This window comes from Choloepus didactylus, chromosome 7 (assembly GCF_015220235.1).
Source record: "Choloepus didactylus isolate mChoDid1 chromosome 7, mChoDid1.pri, whole genome shotgun sequence".
NCBI classification, from domain to species: Eukaryota; Metazoa; Chordata; class Mammalia; order Pilosa; family Megalonychidae; genus Choloepus; species Choloepus didactylus.
The window spans coordinates 137236648-137259429 of record NC_051313.1 but is presented as its reverse complement, the minus strand read 5'-3'; the positions used below and the strand labels follow the sequence as shown (position 1 = coordinate 137259429).

General features: G+C 41.5%; 1 protein-coding gene across 2 annotated transcripts in view; it reads left to right on the top strand.

The window, feature by feature from the left end:
- The window catches only part of GMPR (guanosine monophosphate reductase), an 81672-nt gene that overhangs the window by 3391 nt on the left and 55499 nt on the right, over nucleotides 1-22782 (top strand). Inside the window, exons 2-4 of one of the 2 annotated variants that reach the window (XM_037844374.1) lie at nucleotides 4279-4398; nucleotides 6666-6749; nucleotides 9644-9817. In XM_037844374.1, coding sequence (XP_037700302.1) covers nucleotides 4279-4398; nucleotides 6666-6749; nucleotides 9644-9817 — 378 coding nt within the window. The remainder of the gene's footprint in view (nucleotides 1-4278; nucleotides 4399-6665; nucleotides 6750-9643; nucleotides 9818-22782) is intronic. The other variant, XM_037844375.1, reaches the window with a different exon arrangement.

The window sequence follows — 22782 nt, the reverse complement described above, 5'->3', positions numbered from 1 at the left end:
TGCTGGGGGCAGCACGAGTGTGTGTATTTTGGAAGTTGTCCTAAGATGGTTCTGATGTGCACAGAGATGCATTGCACTACTCTCGGAAGCCCTTTCCACTTGTGAAACTGACTAGCTGGTAGTGTCACCGCACTGCTTGGGGACTCCAGGGGTCAGAGCCACCTCTGGAGGGCTGGGCTGGGGGCACCAGGCATGGCCCTGCCAATGGGCAGGGGCCAAAACACAATTTCCTTCTCCCGCCTTAACCAGATACTAATTTATTCTACACCTTTGGAGCCACTTGGGTTAGAAAGATAAAAGATACTATCCCTCCACTCAGACTTAGCATCCACAGGTGAGATAAAGGTGCCCTGGGCCCCTCTTCTGCATCTGACCACAGCCCTCCTCACTGGGTGGATCTGTGGGGCTGTGCTGTTCCTTCTAGACATACTGCAGATACGCAGGATCGTGAATTTCCCTGCCCAGATGTCCTTGAGCTGATTCTAGGACCTGCATGGGTGTTTTCCCCAGGGCCACCCATGCTGCTTGTGTGCCCACCTTTCATTTCAAGGAGTGGCCAAGTGGCAGCTGTTTATGGAATGGGTGTGTTTGCATGGGTGGAATCTGACATGCAGATTGGGGGCATCCATGTGTGTGAACAGTGGGATTTGGGTGGGAGGAGAAGGGAGTGTGGACTGGGGCTAGGGCTGGCTTCCCTTGCCCCCAGGTTCTGCTGCAGGACTCAGAGGAGCCCAAGAATTCTCTCTTTAAACCTGCCTTCTAGGTCAGAATGAAGTTGTGTTTTTCAAGGTAGGAGGACAGAACATGTTTTATTTAGCAGCTTGTTAGTCTGGCTCATAGCATTTAAATATTTGGAAACATGGTAGGTGGGCCTCCATTCAAATGTTTGGGTCCTCAGAATGTTGGGCCTTAGGGCTGAGTTTAATGGATGTGTGTTTAGAGGGCAGCAAAAGTGTGTATTTTTGAGGAGAAGTAGTTTATTATTTTATATTCCCTTTCAAATCAGGCAGGTGCCATATTTGATGCATTGACCAGCTGTGGCAGAGTAAATGTGAAGTTTTGTTCCTAGGGGGCTGGAATAGTTAAACTATTTCTCTCAACAACTAGTTAATTTTGGGGACTGATTTTGTGGGTGTGTGTGTGTGTTTGTGTTTAGATGAGAAAATTGGGAAAGATAATTTTATTTCTCCTTAGAATTAAGGATTGTGGAGAATCTGCTATATGAAAACTCGAGAAATGAAAGAGAAGGTTTCATTGTCAAGGCTGGCCATTTCCATGAAGAGTTCTGTTTTTTTTTGTGTGTGTATTGCTGAGAGGTTTTAGAGTGCCAAGAAAAACCTATTGTGAATGCAGTTGTGTGCCGAGTGTAGCAGCTATCCCCCTGTATCTTGGGAGGAGTATAAGAGTAATTTGAGAACAAGGAATTCTGATTTTGTTAAGCCTGGAAAGTCAGAATATTAGCGGGCCATTAGCACCGAAGTTTGCAGCTAACAGACCCCTTCAGTTATCTTTCAGAATGTATATGTAACTTGTTTCACTGAAGCAGAACTAAGAATCATCATGAAGGACGTGAAGAAAGGGGTGAGCCTGAATATGTGTTCATACAATTACAGTTTATTTCCCATCATTGATTGTTGTCTGGGGCCAGTACGATCATTTATGATGTCATTCACCCAGGAAGCCTTTTGGACATGGAAAAGCAAGAGAAATGAATGAGCTAAAAGGTCTGAGATGTGCCATGGTGCTTTCTGACATGACGCTGATTGCAAAGTGGAAGTTGTTGCAAACAAAAAAGAATAAAAAGAAGGATTTAGATGAACACTGGTAGAAAAGGATGATTGCTGCTGTACTCAAGAAGCCAGGATTAACGTAGTCCCGAATAATTTCAGCAGCGTAAGAGTCACACCTGGGTTAGTCCTGCCAGTTCACCCTTGGGAAGCACCTGTTTACAGTGTGGTCTGTGTCAGTCAGAGTCCAAACCACGGAAACAAACCTAAATATTTCAGGCAGGGAATCCTGGCACAGTTGAGATGCTGCATGGGATAGTGAGACAAGCCACAGACTGGTGAGAGCAAGAAGCCACTTCAGCCCTAGGGTGGAAGTCACAGGGAGGAGGCTGTAATACTGGGGCCCAAGAACTGGGATCTCTTGGTGTAGACTGGAATCAGTGGGGAAATAAACGAAGACCACCCAAATGAGAACAAGAAAAAGCTATTTATTCAGAGCTTGCTATATAGCAAGAGAGTCAGCTGTCATAAATTGCATTTGGCGAGACTCAAAGGCAGGCAGAGGAGTGGGAAGGCTTTATAGCAGGGAAAGAAGGGAAGGCTGTTGGCCTGGGGAGGCTGGGGGCAGGCTAACTAAGAGTGGAGCATCCTAAATGATTGGTTAGGGAGTATGTTCAGCTTTCTCTGGTTGGCCCTAAGTTAAAAATTAGGGAAGCTGTCAGTTATTGATCAGGTCTTGGTTATCTCGGGCTGATTGTTGCAGGGATCGTGGTTTGCCTTTCTGGGGGTGTTTGCTGCAGAGAGTAGCTAGCTTCGTGGATCAGTTATTGCAGGTAGTGAGCCGGGGCTTCCTGGTCATTGCGCAGGAATGTAATTTGTGCATTCAGTCTTTTACCAGGAACATACAGACCTCTACTGAGAGACTCTGGAGCCCTTGGGGAGACACAGCTCTGGAAAAGTTGCTCAGGAAACTGTTCTCCAGTTTCCCACCCAGTTCTATTGGCCAAGCCCAGACAGAAACCGGCCTGGGGATCAGAGCCTGCAGGGGTGGCTCCCTGAGATAAGTGCATAGTAGGGGAAGGGTGAGGAATGGATCTGAGGGCAAACAGGCCCAGGGTCTGTCTGGTTTGAAGGAGAAATTTTATCTCCCTTTTGGAGAGTGCCTGACCCTAGCAACGTACTGCTTCTCCTGAGGCTGCCCTCATGGCCAAGTTGTTATTCTGGATTCCTGAAAGCTGTGTTAGTATAAATGCCCTGAAGCTGGAGTTAAAATCAGATTAGAGGGCCCTGCCTCCAGCTGTTTGCAAATTAAAGGAACAAGTGTTTATATGTGTGAACATATGGTTGCAATGTTCTCCCCCACCCAGCTCTTTGAAAGATGCTCACAATTATAAAACAGCTGAGGAGATGGAAAGGTTAAGGGATTACTGATTTGGAGCTCACTGCAGGGTGAATTTGGAGTGTCTGGTTCTAGGTGGAAGGTGAGAATTAACAGGATTGTGAAAGGGGAAGGACCATGTTGGGAGGGAAAAGTGGAGTGGATTTTCCCCAAAGAGGATTGGTCCCTCCATGCTTGGCAGTGAGGAAAAGACGACTTGTATTGTAACAGTGACTTGTTAAATTTAATCTTAAAACTATAAGCAAGCAGGAAATTGTAATGTTACCTTCAAAGCTGGAAATACGCTATAATGGAAGCTCTCATTCTCACAAAGAAATTTGTAAATGTAAAGTCTGCACCCAGATATGAATAAAGCTTTTTCATCTATCTGCCTAAACATTTGGGGACACCTTTTCCAGGTGTCACCTAGAAAACAGGAGATAACAAATTACTTAAGTTCTCCAAATCTGTTACATGTTAACTAAAATAATTAACTCCCTTTGTCTCTAACGTGTTTAGCCAATTAAAGAATCACTGGGAGACTGCCCCAAACCTCCCAGATAGATGGGCCTTTTGTCTATCACTCTTGTTGCATGTTGGTTGAATGATTATCTCTCTTTGTCTCTGAACCTGGGTATGAAACCCACCTGAAGAAATAGTTTGGGGAGGCAGATTTGGGAAAGCTTCCCGTCATCCACCGGCATAAATTAAAACATTTTTTTCCTCTTCAGTTGGGTTCGGTGTGACTTCTCTTGGCTGCCCTGAGCAATGAACCCAGATTTGAGAAGTGCCCCTTCTTCAGTATGTGGATTTTTAGGGCTAGAATGAACCAGGCTGGGGACGGAAGGTGGTGGTGGCATAGGAGAGGCTATCGAAGGGAAGAAAGTTTGCAATTGGGAGGCTTGGCTTGATGGCAGAACATCCAGTGCTTTGTATGGCCCTTGAGGATGGCAAGGAGCCTATTTTAGCCCTTGTACCTGGGGACAACCCCTTTACTTGGTTCCCCCCAAGGTCTCTCCAGTCTCTGGAGCACCTGGCTCAATCCTTAAGAGAAATCAAGGGATCTGGGATCATCCACATCCTTTGTGTTCTTCCTTCTTGCTCCACACTCCAAGTTCTGCACTTGTGACATATGAGCAAAGCACTTCTTTCCTTTGCCTCACTTTCCAATAGGTGGATCTTGAGCGTACCTTCACGTTTCGAAACTCGAAGCAGACCTACTCAGGGATTCCCATCATTGTGGCCAACATGGACACCGTGGGCACATTTGAGATGGCAGTGGTGATGTCACAGGTAAGATGGTGGACTTGCTTCCCCTGCTGCTTCCAGTGTGGGCAGGCTGTCAGGCACCCATCCAGGATCTGGACTTGTGCAGATGCAGGGAAGAGTTGTGAAGCGAGGTGCCTCAGGTTGTTGGCTGTGGTTGAAATATTTAGCTCTGGGTTTGATTGTTGCTGGAGCAATGCTTCTTTTCTTCCTCCTTTTCAAGACAGAAGGTGGATGGTGGCTGGGCTTTGCATTCAGTGAGAAGTTCTAGCTCAGCAGTCCTTTCTTCCTTGAAAATGCCTGTGATCATTCTGGGAATTAGGAATAAAATAGAAGTTAGACAATATGGTAAGCACCTATTATAGAATAGTGACAGCATCTTTACAATGAAGACAAATTTGTATATATGCAGTCTGCTATTGCATTTACATTTATTGAACATTAATGTGGCAAATGCTGGATATAATTTATATATGATTCTTGTCACAACTCTGAGAAGGTTCCTTTTGCAAATGAGGAAACTGAGGCTAAGAGAGAGGAGAGGGAACATACCTTGGGGTGCACAGTCAGGTGTAGAGACACAGCCAAGAATCAGACTTAACTTATCAGACTCTAGAAACTAAGGGCTTTGCCTCTCAACTTAAACTGACAGATGGCAATACAAGCTTAAGGTGAAAGAGAGTCCCTTTTAGCCAATTCCCAACTTAATTGCCAGTTAAAGGAAGCCGCTAGTATCTTGGCCTTGAGGAAATGAAGGAAAGGCCCTTTGTGGGCAGGAAACTTGTCTTCATGTCTGTGCTGGAGGTGCAGGGAGGGCGTCTTACACATTCTAGATGCAAAACGTGCACCGCTGATGCTCATGGGGGCTGTGCATCTATTTCTTTTGATGGCGTGTGCCAAGTGAAAAGATAAATTCAATTAGCTGAAAGAGATTCTCAGTGTGTGGGTAGCAAGTCTATCCACAGGAGGTGTTGGGATTCATTATTAGTCAGCAATTATAAGGAAATGATTTTCAAACAAATTAGGTACTCGAATTATGGAGTAGGGGTGGCCTGTTTTCCATGGTCAGTTGCATTGTCCTTCAGCCCTCAACCCCACCAAGCTTTGGGCCAGAGGCTACTAAATTAATAGCTAAAGGAACTGGTGTTTTATTTTTTTCCTTGGCATCTTTTCCTTGCTCTGCTCTGCCATTAGCTATTGCTACTAATGAATTATGTATTAGTGTGAAAGTGGGTGGAATCAGGGAGCAATAAATAGTTTGGTTATTAGTCCATGAAAAACCAAGAGCTTGCTCTCCTCTTCCCATGTTTACAGCAAAGATGTCCCATTAATGAGACGGTGTACTCTGAAATAGCTTAACCATGTGTGGTTACTGTAAATTTTCTATTTCTAGGATTCACAGAGTTAGTGGAAGTTAATCAAGCCATAGAATTTTAGAATGGGAAATTGTAGATGAGTGACTAGGCAGACCCAGACAAGTTTTCAATACTTTTTTTTTGGCTATTCTGGACCCCTTACCCTTCCAAATAAATTTGGTAAGTGGCTTTTCCATTTCTACTCGATAGTCAGCTGTGAGTTCAATTCTGGTCTTTGCCCCTTATGAGCCAAGCAAGTTTTAAAATTTCTTCAAGCTCTACTTCTGCCCAAGAAAGGTGTAGTTATAGAACAAAGCTATTCTGAGAACTAAATGAAATAATGTATGTAAAAGGCTTGCAGAAAATAGGTACTTAGTAAATGCTGGGTCAATAGTTGCAATTTATATAATTCCTCCCTTCAAGAATACCAGCTGCCCAATGGGCTTAGCTTTTGGCAAGAAGTATTTAGGTTGTTGAACACAAGAAAAAGCTTTCAGGTCTAACTGAAGATTCTCTGAGGATTGGTGAAGCAGAAGTTTGTCTTAGCTCAGTCCTAATGAGCGAGGGACGTGCCGCAATTTTTCCCTTTTCTACCATCTGTGCTTCTCTTGACCGAACTCAGGTGTGGTTGTGAGCTCAGGTGGGATCGGCAGGGCTCTAAGAAAACTCCTTCACCCCTTCTCTGCCTCCTGCAGCACCTCAAAGTCCTGAATGCAGTATTGCCTAATCAGATTAGAATAGCAGACAAGGCTTTGTGGTTCGGCTAGTTACACTTTTGTCTGTTTTTGGCTCCTAGGAGCATGTTCAAAGCAAATGAAGCGTGAATGGAAAGAGCCCCCGAGATGCTTTTATACAGTTGGATTACAGACACCGTACGGAAGAAGGGCAAGAGGGCTCACTTGGCTTCTCAACCCTAATTGATGCTGTTTTGTTTCCTAGCACTCCCTGTTTACAGCAATTCATAAGCATTACACCTTGGATGACTGGATATGCTTTGCCACAAATCACCCAGCATGTCTGCAGGTATGACTACAGCCTGGTTATACATTGCAAATGTTGCAGAGGGAGTAAAAGCTTCAGGGCTGTTAAAAGTATTTGAATTGGCAGCAGGTAAGTATCTGGAATCCTGAGAAAGACCTAGGGAAAGGAAGTATTGGTTCTTCCAGCCGTGCATCATTGCCTGGGATTTACGGAGGAAACCTGTTCTGGATAATATTTATGAAAATACTAGGATTTACTGCAAGGGATGTCTGTGTTTTCTGAGAAAGATGAAGTGTTATATCATGAGAGTGTGAGGAAAACCTGTGTTTCCTGCCAGCTTTTTCAAGATGAATCAAGACTGAAAGGTGCCTTTTGACTATAGGAAAAATATTTTAACAGGTATTTTGGAGTTGGAAAAAAACATGCATACGCACTGAGATGGCTATAATAAAAAAGTTAAGTATTGGTGAGCATGTGGGGAGATTAGAATCCTCAAACAATGCTGGTGGGAACATAAAAGGTGCAATTGCTTTGGAGAGCAGTTTGGCAGTTCCTCTAAAGGTTAGAGTTACTATGTGACCCAGCAATTCCACTCCTAGTGTATACCCAAGAGAAATGAAGATATGTCCATGCAAAAATGCATACACAAATGGTCATCGTAGCATTACATATAATAACCAAAATGTAGAAACAACCCAAATGTCCAACAATTGATTGATGGAAAAACAAATACGGTATATACATATGGTGGAATATTATTCACGCATAAGAAGGAACAAAGTACTGGCATATGCTACAACATGGACGAAGCTTAAAGCATGCTAAGTGAAAGAAACTGAACACAAAAGTCCACATTGTATGGTTCCATTTCTGTGAAATATCTCAAATAGGGAAATCCATAGAGGTATAGAGTAGCTTAGTGGTTGCCAGGGGCTGGGGGACCTGGGGGGAAAATGTAGAGTGATCGCTGAAGGGTACGGAGGTTCATTTTGGGTAGAGAAAATGTTCTATAATGGGTGGGTGATGATTGCACAACTCTGAATGCACTAAAAATCACTGAATTGTGCAGTTTAAGTGGGTGAATTCTATGGTATGTGAATTCTATCTAAACAAAGCTGTTGTTTAAACAAAAGAATGAGGTAGTCTTAAAAACAACAAACCCCAACTCATCTGGGCTTCCTCCCAGCATATTTGGGTGGTTTTTAAACCAATGTCAGCAGAGAAGTCGTGCTTTAGGGACCTTCTCCATGATCAGGTAATTTTATGATTGGGAAAACAACTTTATGCTATAATACTTTCAAAATTATGCTGTCTTTTTCTTTTTTTGCGCCATGCTTTAATTATGTGGATTTTGACTAAAGAGAAGGTGGTTTTGCAGATGAAATATTTTTGGCTTAATAGCAAGTCCTTCACTTTTGCCATGTTGTGTTCAGATGAATTTATAACTTCCTATTTTCACCTTTCCCTCTTCCCTGTAAGCTTAGACAAGTTTAGGAGGCAGTGCGTTTTTTTGTTTTGTCATTTGTTTTGGTCATGCCTCCGACTTCTTTAAGGGGGTTTTTGACAATGTATTGTTAGTTGGATCCCTGGTCTTTGTTTTGCCAAGTATGATCAATTGATTTACTATTCCTGTCCCCCAATAAAAGACTCATTGATAAGGAAGAATGTTAAAAGCTCAGCCCTGAGAGAAACTAACCAATCTTGAGCTCTGTGTGCTGAATATGACAGAAATGAGCAGGAAAATAAAGATGTTGTGATGTTCTAGTGGGAGAGGAAGTATTGGTGGATTGGGCCAGCCTGTGTTAGGCTGTCAGTTCTGAAGAGCAGAAGTCTAGAGAGAAGTGAAGTATAAATCTGTCCTGGTAACCCTCAGCTTCTACCCAGAATCTGGGTTGTAGCTACATTGGTGTGAATTTTAGGAATACCATAAAGGATATTAAAACATGTCCCTCATCTGCGGCTAAGGGTTTAGGGATAAGAGTTAAAACATTAATATTCTCATGAAAGATGAGATGCTGGCTCTGGGCACAAGCCCCTTCCTTAGTTTCACTAAGGCATAAATTACAGAAAATAAATCCTTTCCAAAACAGTGGATTTTCAGAGGAGGCAGAGGGATAGGGTTCCAAGGCACTAGCTGCTGTGAAAGCTTTAGGAGGAGATGTTATCACGGAGGAGAATGTAGTGACATCAGATTTAAAACATAAGTGCAATTGTTAAAATGATCGTTTTGGGCTCATTCATTCTTAACACCTTGGGAAATTTTACCCCTCTAATAAGAAAATTGAGACGTGGAGCTCTTTGTGCAGGTTAAGCTCTGCATGGTGATAGTATTCTGTTGGGAGTAAAAATGAAAATAAACGGAGTTTTAGCAGAGGAGTTTTAGACATCCTGGCTTCCATCTTCTGCTTTCCTAAGAGAGATACTCGAGATGAAGGAACAGCTTCGGGGTGAAGATGCCTGAGTTGTCTGCTCTCTCCTTAGGCTTCCCGAAGCCTCTTCTCTTCTCCAGGAAAGTCTTCCCACTGCTTCTCTGTTGTCCTCCCTTGAGTCTTGTTGTTGATGTGACACATTCATATCAATAGGTCCAGGTTTCAGAGCTCCACTTAGGGAGCTTGAGGAAATGAAATGAAAGCCAAAGGCAAGGTTTCCTGAATACTTAACAATCTGTTTCCTGGAAAGGTTCTGTAGTCCAGACCTGTGTTTAAGGATAGACGGAATTTAGTGGTGGGAAAGAACGGAAAGTTTAGATGATTTGTGAACAGATCCCCTCTACCTCTGCTGTGGAACATTTCTTGAAAAGGTCTACTGTGCATTGGATCAGGATAAAGCTCAAAGATGCACTGTACTGTCACTAGATTAAGTGAATGGATGGAGGGAGGGTCTGACGTCTGAATACAACCACTGATGCCTGTGCTTGTTGGTTTGTTTGGGTACAGCACGTAGCTGTGAGTTCGGGCAGTGGGCAGAGTGATCTGGACAAGATGAGCAGCATTCTGGAAGCTGTGCCGCAGGTTAAGTTCATTTGCCTGGACGTGGCCAATGGGTATTCGGAACATTTTGTGGAATCTGTGAAACTCGTCCGTGCCAAATTTCCAGAACACACCATCATGGTAGGTACAGGGGGACAACCTCTGGGTAGGGAAGCACAGAGTTTGTTTGGCATGTTGGGAGCCATCTATATTCTCTTCAGAGCTTCTGTGCCTTCTTATTTGATGACTAGTTGAGAATCACTAGGGAAAGGACAGCCGGCACCTACAGAAGATCCAAGAACTAGTTTTCTTCTATTAAAAAAAAAAAAAAATTGGGATCAACATCATGGGTGTTTTTGACTCCTTCTCTTTGCTAAATAACATAAATGTATCTTACCATGTGATACCTTTAAAAAGGGTCTAGGTCACTGTTCTTAAAGAGTGTATTATATTAAACATTGAGACCACATAACTGGGTTTTGACTTTGACATTTATATCCTCTGTGCTCCACCCCCACATGCCAGTAGAAAACTCTGCTGTTAAGAATTGAAATCTATGTCAGCAATTTACAAGAGACAACTCTTGATTGCACAATCATGTGTTGCTTTATCTAGAACCTTTATTTCCTTTATTTCTTGACTTTTCCTGCCTTTTTTTTTTTTTTTTCCCCATGTCCCTGTCTTAGTTTCCTGGCTGCTATGACAAATACCATACAATGGGTTTCTTAACAACAAGGATTCATTGCTTTATGGTTTCATGGTTTCCAGGGCCAGGCAGGCTTGCTTCCTCCCAGAGTTGGTAGCATTCTGGGTGGCCAACATCCTTGGGTGGGTTCCTTGGCTTTCCATTCACATGGTGATGTCCTTGCCTTTCTCTTCTGGTTCTATTGGCTTCTGGCTCCTCCCAGTGGCTTTTTTTCTTCCCCTATAAGGCCTGCTGTAGTAGGATTAATACCCACCCTCATTAGTTGGGCCACACCTTCTCTAAAGATAGCATTTTTGAAAGGTCCTGTTTACAATGGTTCACACCCACAGGGATGGGTTAATATTAAGAAGGTGTTTTGTTTCTCAGGTTTGTAAGTCAGTCTCTCACTTTCCCTAATTGTAAGCACTTTCACCCAGTGTAGTTAGAAAGTGAATGTTCATTTGTTATTGCTCTGGAGAAGGAGGGAATGGTGAATTTACAGAAAAAGAAGGTAGAAGCTCTGAGGTTTGGCTTTTGAAAAAATGTATTTTAATTATGCATGTCCTTATTGGTCTTAAAACACGTAATCATAGATTGATCACCAAATAGTTCACCTAACCCTTTACTTTCTTGAATTTTGAACATTATTAATCTTCATATTTTATCACTAAGAAAATTGGGATGCAGAAATTCTTTCTATTAATGTAGTTATCTTCTGTTAACAGGCTTCCAACTATTTTTAATGTAAGTATTTTTATGCTTTCCAATCATGTTAGGAAGAAAGGCTCAAGAATTGCCACCAGGTCAACCAGCTGTATAAGGGGGGTGGTGAGGATGGAAAACAGTAAAATTCATTTCATCCTCCATAATAGCACTGTCATCTTCATTTTACTTTTTAATTAATAATTCTGTTTGAGTACCTACTGTGTTTCAAGAGGTTGACATCTATTCTCTATATTTTATAACATCTCTGTAAAGGGGGGACTTTCATTCCAAACTTATTACAGATGAGGAATTCTAGTTTGTTCTCGCACTTTGGAATTTTCACGAGGTCACACCAACATTAGATGGCAAAGCTGGGATTTGAAGCCTGGTTGGTTTGAGTGCGAAGTGCATGCTCTGCCTATTCACCCACACTTCCCGGTGAGACTTGCTAACCTGCCCCTGTGCTCGTTAACCTGACAAATAAAACTCCCTCCTTCCTTTAGGGAATCTGTGTAACCAGTTCTCGGCTTCCCAGTTCTGAGGTGGGGAAGCTGACCTTTGGGCTTGCCCTGGAGGTTGATGAAGTTTCCCTCCTCATCACTCAGTGCTGCTTGTGTATCTAGTCATGGGGCCCCAGATAGCCCTTCTGTCCCCAGCTCCCTGGTAAGGGTTTTTCTTGGGGCATGTAGAAGACAGAACAGAGCTGGAATCCCAGCTGAGCAAAAGGCCTAGCCCCACCTGGGACCTGGTAATCCATAAACACCACTTGGTTTTAATAAACATAAAGTCTGTGAAACTTCCTGTGACAGTAGAAGGAGGTTGACAAATAATTGTGACTAAGAGAGAAGACCTTGTTTGTTCCTTCCTGGGACAAAGAGATAAAAAGAGGCGGGGGTTTCTGTTAAAATTCCTCCTTATTGCAGGTGAAGTGCTCCAGGGCTTTCCCATTTACCTCTGGCATTGTAATTGCTCTGGAGACACATAGGGCTTAATAAACCTGGGGAGTTGCTTTTTACGTTTATTGACATTTTAGAGTATGAGTTAGTTTATGCAGGGTTAGGAAGCAGAAATTACATAAATTTAACGAGGCGATGGTGCCACCCATTCTCTTTAGTAATTCATTTTTTGAATTGTGAAAAATGATACATAAAAGTGCATAAAATGTCAATTCAGGCAAATTTTATTGTTTTACTATAGTAAACTTTTTAAAAGGCTAGTGTATTAAAAAGGATAGGATGTCACATTTTTTTCCTTTGCAATAAAATGAGAGTAGTATTTTGTGGAAAAAAATTAAAATGAAAGACACGGACAGTTTAATAGATCATAAAATGAACCACTTTAGCCCCCTACTCCCCACTTCATAGGAAATGACCATCTTGACTCTGGTAATTACTTTCCTTCATGTCTCTGGTTTTACCACCAATATATGCATTCTTAAATAACACCAGTTAGCTTTGTCTATTTTTGAATATGATATGAATGGCAAGCCTACTGAATATCTTTTTGTATTGCTTACTCAAGAGTATATGTTCTGGTTTGCTAATGCTGCCAGAATGCAAAACACCAGAAATGGATTGGCTTTTATAAAACGGGGTTTATTTGGTTTCACAGTTACAGTCTTAAGTCTTAAGGCCATAAAGTGTCCAAGGCCCATAAAGTGTCCATAAAGTGTCTTAAGGCCATAAAGTGTCCAAGGTAACACATCAGCAATCAGATACCTTCACTGGAGGATGGCCAATGGTGTCTAGAAAACCTCTGTTAGCTGGGAAGGCACGTGGCTGGCGTCTGCTCCAAGTTCTGGTTTCAAAATGGCTTTCTCCCAGGAGGTTCCTCTCTAGGCTTCAGCTTCTCTCCAAAATGTCACTCTCATTTGCTCTTGGGGCATTTGTCCTCTCTGAGCTTCTCCGGAGCAAAAGTCTGCTTTCAAAGGCTGTCTCCAAAATGTCTCTGTAAACTGCAGCTCCTCTCTCAGCTCCTGTGTGTTCTTCGAAGTGTCCCTCTTGGCTGTAGCAAGCTCGCTCCTTCTGTCTGAGCTTATATAGTGCTTTAGTAAACTAATCAAAGCCCACACTGAATGGGCGGGGCCACACCTCCACGGAAACTATCCAATCAGAGTCATCACCCACAGTTGGGTAGGGCGCATCTCCATGGAAACACTCAAAGAATTACAATCTAATCAACACTGATATGTTTGCCCACACAAGATTACATCAAAGATAATTGTGTTTTGGGGGACATAATACATTCAAAATGGCACAGTATATTTGAGATTCTTTCACATTATTTTGGCAGCTGTGTAGATTTCATTGTTCCTGGAACTTTTTTTTTGCAATTAAAAATTATGTTTTTGAGCCATTGTAGGTTTACAGAAAAATCAGGAGAAAGAGTTCCTATATCCCCCCCCTCCCCGTTGCCACCAGTTTTCCCTATTATTAACATTTGCGTTAGTGTGGTACATTTGTTATAATTGACGATCCAATTTTTCATATATTATTAACCAAAGTCCATAGTATACATTAGGGTTCACTGTTTGTACAGTTCTTTTTTTCCTTATTTTTATTGTAACAAATACAACATAAAATATCCCATATTAACAGCTTTCAGGTATACAACTTGATGGTGTTAATTATATCACAGAGTTGTGCTACCATCACCACAATCTATTATCAAAACTCTTTCATCACTCTAAACAGAAACTTGACCAATTAAGTATTAACTCCCCATTCCCCACCCTACCTGGAACTAAGCTTTAACACTATTTCCCAGATGCCTCACTTACTCTCCCTGCTCCCCACTTTTGCAGCTGGTTGTAAGGCCATTAAAATCACCAACTTGCAGTTAATTTCCCTGAAGGCAGTGTGAGGCTATAAGCTGAGTGACATTGGGGAATCTCCTTTTCCTTACCTGTAAAAAGGAAGTTGAGGATAATGACCCAGAGAATTATTTTGAAGATCAGATGAAACGATATCCATAAAGCATTCCTAGACAATGAAATATTCACAGATAGTTTGTCAGCAGAAAGTACCACGGAAGACATATGCTCTGACAAAACTGGGTGAGAAATGGAAGGCTGGTGGAGAAAACAACGTGGGCATTAGAAGAAAGATGGGGTGTGTGCTTGTTTTTCTTTTAAGAAGAGAAAGAAAAACATGTACAACTTCGTAGGAGAAAAAGCGATAACAGAAGTGCATGGGAGCTCCGGTGTTTTCCCACTGCACACTCCACTGGCCATGAAGCGGAGTTCCCAGCTTACCCTGTTGAGAGCGGAGACCACCTGCCTGCTCTGCAGCCCAGAGGGCCTGTCCACCTTCTGGGACAAAGGACCAGGGGAGAGGGCCATGCGGGAGGGAGGGAGGCTGGGCAGGGCAGGACAGGAGCAGCCTTTGCTGTGTGTGCCGAGCTGGCTGGTTGCTATGGGGCAACGGGACTGGGAGAGATTGATGCTGAGTTCCCACAGTCCCCTGAAAAGTCACCACCAGCAAGGGCCACACTAGCACCTGCCGGTGTCCCAGGCATGTGCTTTCATTGCTTTTGTTTGTCTCCCCAGCAATGAACAGGAGACTCTGGGGAGGTCTGTATTAATTCCTGAGCCATTCTTTGCCTGCAGTGACCCCTGAAATCTGCGATTCACTAGGAACCCTCCAGTGCTCTCATACACCCTTGGTTTGAGGTCTATTTGAAAATGTTAATTTCTCTTAGGGTGTTCCAGAGGCATTGTGAGAATGAATTAACATGAATGTCCAATGTTCTGGAACTGAAAAGGTGTGCTCTAAGTGCTGGGTGTTTTGGTTGTTACAATGCAGTGAACAGAAGTGATGCTCAGAAATGCTCCTGCCAAGGGCTGGCAGTTACGGGCTTTCTGCATCAGGAGTGAGGGCTTGTTGCTACATGTGTCCACTACATCCTGGATTTGCACATACAGCCTTTTTTTTCTTGCCTTTCACCTAAGATAAGCCTTGCCACATAGGGGAGGGGAAAGCAGGGATGTTTTGAGAATGTCTTTGGCAGAAAAGGATCCTATATTATAGAGATGTCGGGCTGATGTAACAAGTCATATGGCCGTTGGCCTGGTGGCATTTGGAGAGGAAAGAGAATAACATGTTCTTGAGTACGGCCTGGGTACTACGGAAAAGGCACCTGTGTGGACTAGGCACTTGTTTTCAATAATCAATCTCTGAGGCAGGTGCCATCATCCCTGTTTCATTGGCATGGAACTTAGTCTTAGAGGTCAGGGGCCGTTCGCAAGTTCACACAATCAGTAAGAGGTAGCACTGGGTTCCCAGCCAGGTGGGCCCGTGTCCAGGGCCTGTGCTCTGTCTGCCCAGCTCAGGCCTTTTGGGACCCAGAGGTTCCTGTGTGGGTTTGCAAAGTGCTTTGGTGCCTGGCTCTTTCTGACCTGGTCTTGAGATGGGAAGTTCTAGTCTTCCCTGGGCGTTCAGATGAGCGGAGGCCCGGCTCGGTGCCCCTTGTCTGCTGATCCAGGAGAGCTGTGGGCTTGGCCTCAGCTGCGTTCATCTGCCTCTTGTGTTTTCTCCAGTAGTCACTGTCAGACAAGGTTCTGAGCCACACGAAGAACCTCTGGCTCTATGCCTCTTCCCAGACAGGCAGATACTCAGTGGGGTGGGGCCAGGGGCAGCCCTGGCAGTTGAGGATGGTGTGGTGAAGTACAAAGGGACCCATAGTTGACAGCTTCTCTCGGGCCGTGGTTCCTAGATTCTCTGTTGTCACACTCGTCCTGGAACTGATGGACGGGACCTGGGGCTGAGAGCAATGAATGGATTCAGGTGATGATTGTCCCTGGGAATCACATATGACACTCGATGTATTTCATTTTTTTATTTTAAAATTACTTTATCAAATAGAAAAGCATTTCCAAACAAAACAAATCAGAGCAACGGGAAAAACAAATATACTGAAATAACTTCATTCCCTCCAATATGCTCCTACCATACCAAAAGAAAATTAATGAACCATAATCACAACTGAGCATTCCCATATCATTAAGCTCACCTTCAATATCTTGTCTGTTCTTATTAGATTATTGTTCCCCCTTCACTACTGCCTATCTCTAGGTCCCCTATATTCTACAATGTAAGACACTTATTTTACATTTTTCACAGAGTTCACATTAGTGGTAACATACAATATCTCTCCTTTTGTGTCTGGCTTATTTCACTTAGCATTAGGTCTTCAGGGTTCATCCATGTTGTCATATGTTTCATGACCTCGTTCCTTCTTACTGCTGCATAGTATTCCATCGTATGTATATACCACATTTTGTTTATCCACTCATCTGATAAAGGACATTTAGGATGTTTCCATCTCTTGGCAGTTGTGAGCAATTCTACTATGAACATTGGTTTACAAATGTCTGTCCGTGTCGCTGCTCTCAAATCTTCTGGGTATATACTGAGAAGTAGAATTGCTGGATCATAGGGTAATTCAGTATCTGGTTTTCTGAGAAACTGCCAAACTGTCCTCTAGAGTGACTGTATCATTATACAGTCCCACCAGCAATGAATAAGAGTTCCAATTTCTCCACAGCCTCTACAGCATTTGTAGTTTCCTGTTTGTTTAATGGCAGCCATTCTAATTGGTGTGAGATGGTATCTCATTGTGGTCATGATTTGCATCTCCCTAATAGCTAGTGAAGATGAACATTTTTTTCATGTGTTTTTTAGCCATTTGTATTTCCTCTTCAGAGATAAGTCTTTTCATGTCTTTTGCCCATTTTATAATTGGGCTGTTTGTACTATTGTCATTGAATTGTAAGATGTCTTTGTATATATAAGATATCAATTTCTTATCATGGTTTCCAAATACTTTCTCCCATTGAGTTGGCTGCCTCTTTACCTTTTTGACAAATTCCTTTGAGGTACAGAAGCTTTTAATTTTGAGAAGTTCCTATTTATCAATTTTTTCTTTTGTTGCTTGTGCTTTAGAAGTGACTTCCTAATACCAGGTCTTGAAGAGGTTTCCCTATATTATCTTCTAGTTTTATGGTGCCGTCTCTTATATTGAGATCTTTGATCCATGTTGAGTTAATTTTTGTATAGGGTGTGAGGTAGGGGTCCTCTTTCATTCTTTTGGATATAGATATCCAGTTCTCCCAGCCCCATTTGTTGAAGAGGCTGTTATGTACAGTTCAGTGGATTTTGAGGCCTTATCAAAAATCAGTTGACCGTAGATCTGGGGGTCTGTTTCTGAATTCTCAATTCAATTCCATTGATCCATATGTCTATCTTTGTGCTAATACCATGATGTTTTGACTGCTGTGCTTTATTGTAGTCTTCAAAGTTAGGCAGTGCAAGTCCTCCGTCTTCATTTTTCTTTTTTAGAATGTTTTTAGCAACTTGAGGCATTTTTCTCTTCCAGATAAATTTGATGATTAGCTTTTCCAAGTCTGCAAAGTAGATTGTGGAATTTTGATGGGAATTGCATTGAATCTGTAGATCAGTTTGGGTAGGATTGACATCTTAACGATATTTAGCCTTCCTATCCATGAACATGGAATATCTCTCCATCCCTTTAGGTCCTCTTGTATTTCTTTTAGTAGAGGTATGTAATTTTTTGTGTAGAGGTCTTTTACATCCTTGGTTAAGTTTATTCCTAGGTACTTAATTTTTTTAGTTGTTATTGAGAATAGAATCTTTTTCTCGAGTATTTCTTCAGTTAGGTCATTTGTACTCTATAGGAACATTACTGACTTATGTGCATTAATCTTATATCCCACCGTTTTGCTGAATTTGTTTATTAGCTCAAGTAGGTATGTCATTGGTTTCTCAGGGTTTTCCAAGTATAAGATCATATCATCTGCAAATAATTAGAGTTTTGCTTCTTCCTTTCCAATTTGGATGCCTTTTATTTCTTTGTCTTGCCAAATTCCTCTGGCTAGAACTTCTGACACAATGTTGAATAATAGTGGTGACAGTGAGCATCCTTGTCTCGTTCCTGATCTTAGAGGAAAGGCTTTCAGTCTCTTGCCGTTGAGTACTATGCTGGCTGTGGGTTTTTCATATATGCCCTTTATCATATTGAGAGAGTTTCCTTCAATTCCTAGCTATTAAAGTGTTTTTATCAAAAAAAGGATGCTGGATTTTATTGAATGTTTTTTCATCATCTATTAAGATGATCATTTGATTTTTCCCTTGTGATTTGTTAATGTATTATATTACATTGATGGATTTTCTTCTGTTTGAACCATGCTTGCATGCCTGGAATGAACCCCAGTTGGTCAGGATGTATAAATTTTTTAATGTATCTTTGAATTTGATTTGCAAGTATTTTGTTGAGAATTTTTGCATGTATGTTTGTTAGTGGGATTGGTGTATAGTTTTCCATTATTGTAGCATCTTTAACTGATTTTGATATTAGAATGAGTTGAATGAGTTTAAGTAGGAATGGTGTCAGTTCTTTTTGGAAAGTTTGGTAGAATTCCCCTGTAAAGCCATCTGGCCCTGGGGTTTTATTTGTAGGAAACTTTTTAATAACTGATTGAATGTCTTTACTTGTGATTGGTTTGTTGAGGTCTTCTATTTCTTCTCTATTCAGTCCAGGTTGTTTGTGTGTTTCCAGGAAATTATCCATTTCCTCTAAATTATCTAGTTTGTTGGCATAGACTTGTTCTTAATATCCTCTTAGAATTGTTTTTATTTCTTCAGGATCTGTAGTAATATCTCCCCTCGTTTATTATTTTATTTATTTGGGTCTTCTCTCTTTTTGACTTTGTCAGTCTAGCTATGGGTTTGCCAATCTTGTTGATCTCGAAGAATCAACTTTTGGTTGTTTTTTTTTTATTCTCTCTATTGTTTTTTTGTTCCCCAGCTCATTTATTTCTGCTTTAATCTTTGTTATTTCTCTTCTACTTGATTTAGGATTAGTTTGCTGTTCATTTTCTAGTTTCTTCAGTTGTTCCATTAGTTCTTTGATTTTAGCTCTTTCTTCCTTTTTAATGTGTGCATTTAGAGCTATAAATTTCCCCCCAATACCGCCTTTGCTGTATCCCATAAGTTTTTTTTTCCAACAAGTATAAATGCTTTTATTTTTTTTTAATTGAGATAGTTCACATAACATACAATTATCCAGAGATCTAAAGTGTACAATCAGTTGCCCATGGTACTATCATACAGCTGTGCACCCATCACCACAATTTTTTTTCAATTTTTAGAATATTTTCATTACTCCATAAAAGAAATAAAGACAAAAAAAAAAAAAGGAAATGCAAATCCTTCCATATCCTTAACCACCCCCCTCCATTATTGACTCATAGTATTGGTATAGTACATTTGTTACTGTTGATGAAAGAATGTTAAAATAGAACTAACTGTAGTATATAGTTTGCAATAGGTACATTTTTTCCCCTATATGCCCATCTATTATTAACTTCTAGTTATAGTATCATACATTTGTTCTAGTTCATGAGAGAGATTTCTAATATTTGTACAGTTAAGCGAAGACATTGTCCACCACAAGGTTCACTGTTTTATACATTCCCATCTTCTAACCTTCAATTTTCCTTCTGGTGACATATGTGACTCTGAGCTTACCCTTTCCACCACATTCACACACCATTCAGCACTGTTAGTTACTCTCACAATGTGCTGCCATCACTTTTGTCCATTTCCAGATGTTTAAGTTCACCCTAGTTGAACAGTCTGCTCATATCATCCCAACTGCTCCGCATTCTTTAGCCTCATTTTATATCCTGTAACTTGTATTTCATGTCTATGAGTTTACATATTATAATTAGTTCATATCAGTGAGACTCTGCAATATTTGTCCTTATGTGTCTGTCTTATTTCACTCAATATAGTGCCCTCAAGGTTTCTTCATCAAACCATTTTTTTTTTAGGATGGTTTTATTCACACACCATACATTCTGTCCTCAGTAAACAATCAATGGTTCCCTGTATAGTCATGTATTTATGTATTCACCACCCTCACCTCTATCTATATAAGGACATCTCCATTTCTTCCACAGGGAAGAAGAGTCAAAGACAGTAGAGAGACAAAAGAAAAAGAAAAAAAGAGGAAAAAAGAAAACCAGGAAAAAAAACAACAACAACCCGTGACAGCTAGGAAGCAACAAAAGGAAAGATAGCATTAAACTAAAGTAGATTAAAGCATCAGGCAGCATCACCAATGCCAAGAGTCCCATATGCCTCCTATATGTCCGCCTTACATGCATTTAGCTTTCGTATATTGCCTTTGTTACATTAAAGGAAGCATAGTACAATGTTTCTGTTAATTATAGTCTCTTATTTGCATTGATTGTATTTTCCCCCAGTATCTCCCTATTTTTAACACCTTGCAAGGTTGAAATTCATTTGTTCTACCTCATGAAAAAACATTTGTACATTTTATCACTATTGTTGAGCACTCTATTTTTCACTGAGTTATACAGTCCTAGTCTTTATCTTTCCTCTTTCCTTCTGGTGTCCCACATGCTCCTAACCTTCCTCTTTCAACCTTACTCACAGTCATCTTTGTTCAGTGTACTTACATTACTGTGCTACCATCACCCAAGATTGTGTCCCAAACCTCTCACTCTTGTCTTTTCCTATCTGTAGTGCTCCCTTTAGTATTTCCTATAGAGCAGGTATCTTGTTCACAAACTCTGTCATTATTTGTTTGTCAGAGAATATTTTAAGCTCTCCCTCATGTTTGAAGGACAGTTTTGCCAGATATAGGATTCTTGGTTGGCAGTTTTTCTCTTTTGGTATCTTAAATATATCATACCACTTCCTTCTTGCCTCCATGGTTTCTGCTGAGAAATCTGTACATAGTCTTATCAAGCTTCCTTTGTATGTGATGGATTGCTTTTTTCTTGCTGCTTTCAGTATTCTCTCTTTGTCTTTGACATTTGATAATTTGATTATTAAGTGTCTTGGCATAGGCCTATTCAGATCTCTTCTGTTTGGGGTACGCTGTGCTTCTTGGATCTATAATTTTATGTCTTTCATAAGAGATGGGAACTTTTCATTGCTTCTGCCCTTTTTCCCTTCTCTTCTCTTTCTGGGACACCCGTGACATGTACATTCATGCATTTCATGTTGTCATTCACTTCTCTGAGCTGTTGCTCATGTTTTTCCATTCTTTTCTCTATCTGTTCTTTTGTGTGTAGGCTTTCAGGTGTCTTGTTCTTCTGTTCCTGAGTGTTTTTTTCTGCCTCTGAGATCTGCTGTTGCATGTCTCCATTGTGTCTTTCATCTCTTGTGTTGTGTCTTTCATTACCATAGATTCTTCCAGTCGTTTTTTCGAACTTTCCATTTCTACCTTATGTACTCCCAGTGTTTTCTTTATAGCTTTCATCTCTTTTGCCGTATCTTCCCTAAACTTTTTGAATTGATTTAGCATTAGTTTCAGTTCTTGTATCTCAGTTGAAGTTTAAGTTTGTTCCTTTGACTGAGCCATAACTTCGTTTTTCTTAGTGTAGGTTGTAGTTTTCTGTTGCCTAGGCAGCTGGTTTCTTTGGTTATCCTAATCGGGTTTTCCCACACCAGAACAGGCTTAGGTCCCAGAATGGGGCAGTATTCAGTATCAGGTTTCCCTGAGGGTGTGTCTTGGAAGATTGACACACCTTGTGAAGCCTCAAGCCGCTGTGCTTTTCCTAACCTGCCCAGCAGGTGGTGCCTGTCAGCCAGTTGCTCCTGACTGGTGTAAGGAGGTGTGGCCCCCTTAGTTTCTGTTTTGGCTGTTTTCCCCCAGCCTCTGGGGTCTGGTTCTGAATGGAAAGCAGGTAGTAGAGTTGGGCACCATCTCCTTCCTCTTAGGAAAGATACACCCCCTAGGGAGTTATCGTCTGCATTTAAATAGGTTCTTTGTCTCCCTGACTCTGCTATCTCCACCCCTGTCTGGGTCAGAGCACTGTGAACTGAAAATGGCTGTGGCTTTCTTCACTGAGCTGCTTAGATTGAGAGAGAGGAAAAGGGACAGAGAGCCCCCTTTCAGGGCCAGTTCATGGCCTCTCCAGTTTCACCTATTTGCCGGAGATAGCACCTGGTCCTCTGGCTTCCCCCTCCCAGGACAGAGTCTTCTGGCTCTTTAAGGTCAGTCATCACTAAAAACCTCTGTCTGCTGGTTGGGGATTTGTAGCTTGTATTGAGCAGTCCACATTTGTTAATTAAAGCCCCAGTTGGAACCGGACTGAGGTATATTTGCTTGTTCAGAGAGTGCTGCTTTCTATCACAAGAGATTTTGCAGTTCGGGCTGCCATGGGGGGAGGTGGCTCCTGGCTTGAGTCCACAGTTTTTACTTACAGATTTTATGCTGCAATCTCAAGCATTCCTCCCAATCCAGGTTGGTGTATGATGTGTGGACAGTCATGGTTGTCCCCCAGCAATTATTCCAGATTATTTACTAGTTGTTCCTGGTTGTTTATTAGTTGTTCCAGGGGTCCTAACTAACTTCCACTCCTCTCTATACTGCCATCTTCTTCCGTCCCTTCTCCCATAAGTTTTGATATGTTGTGCTCTCATTTTCATTTGTCTCCAGATATTTAGCAATTTCTCTTGCAATTTTTTCTTTGACCCACTGATTGTCTAGGAGTGTGTGTTTAACTTCCAGATGTTTGTGAGTGTTCTGGATCTTTGATAGTTATTATCTTTTAATTGGGGTCCCTTGTGGTCAGAGAATGTGTTTTGAATAATTTCAGTCTTTTAAAAAATTTGTTGAGGCTTGTTTTATGTCCCAGCATATGATCTGTCCTGGAGAATAT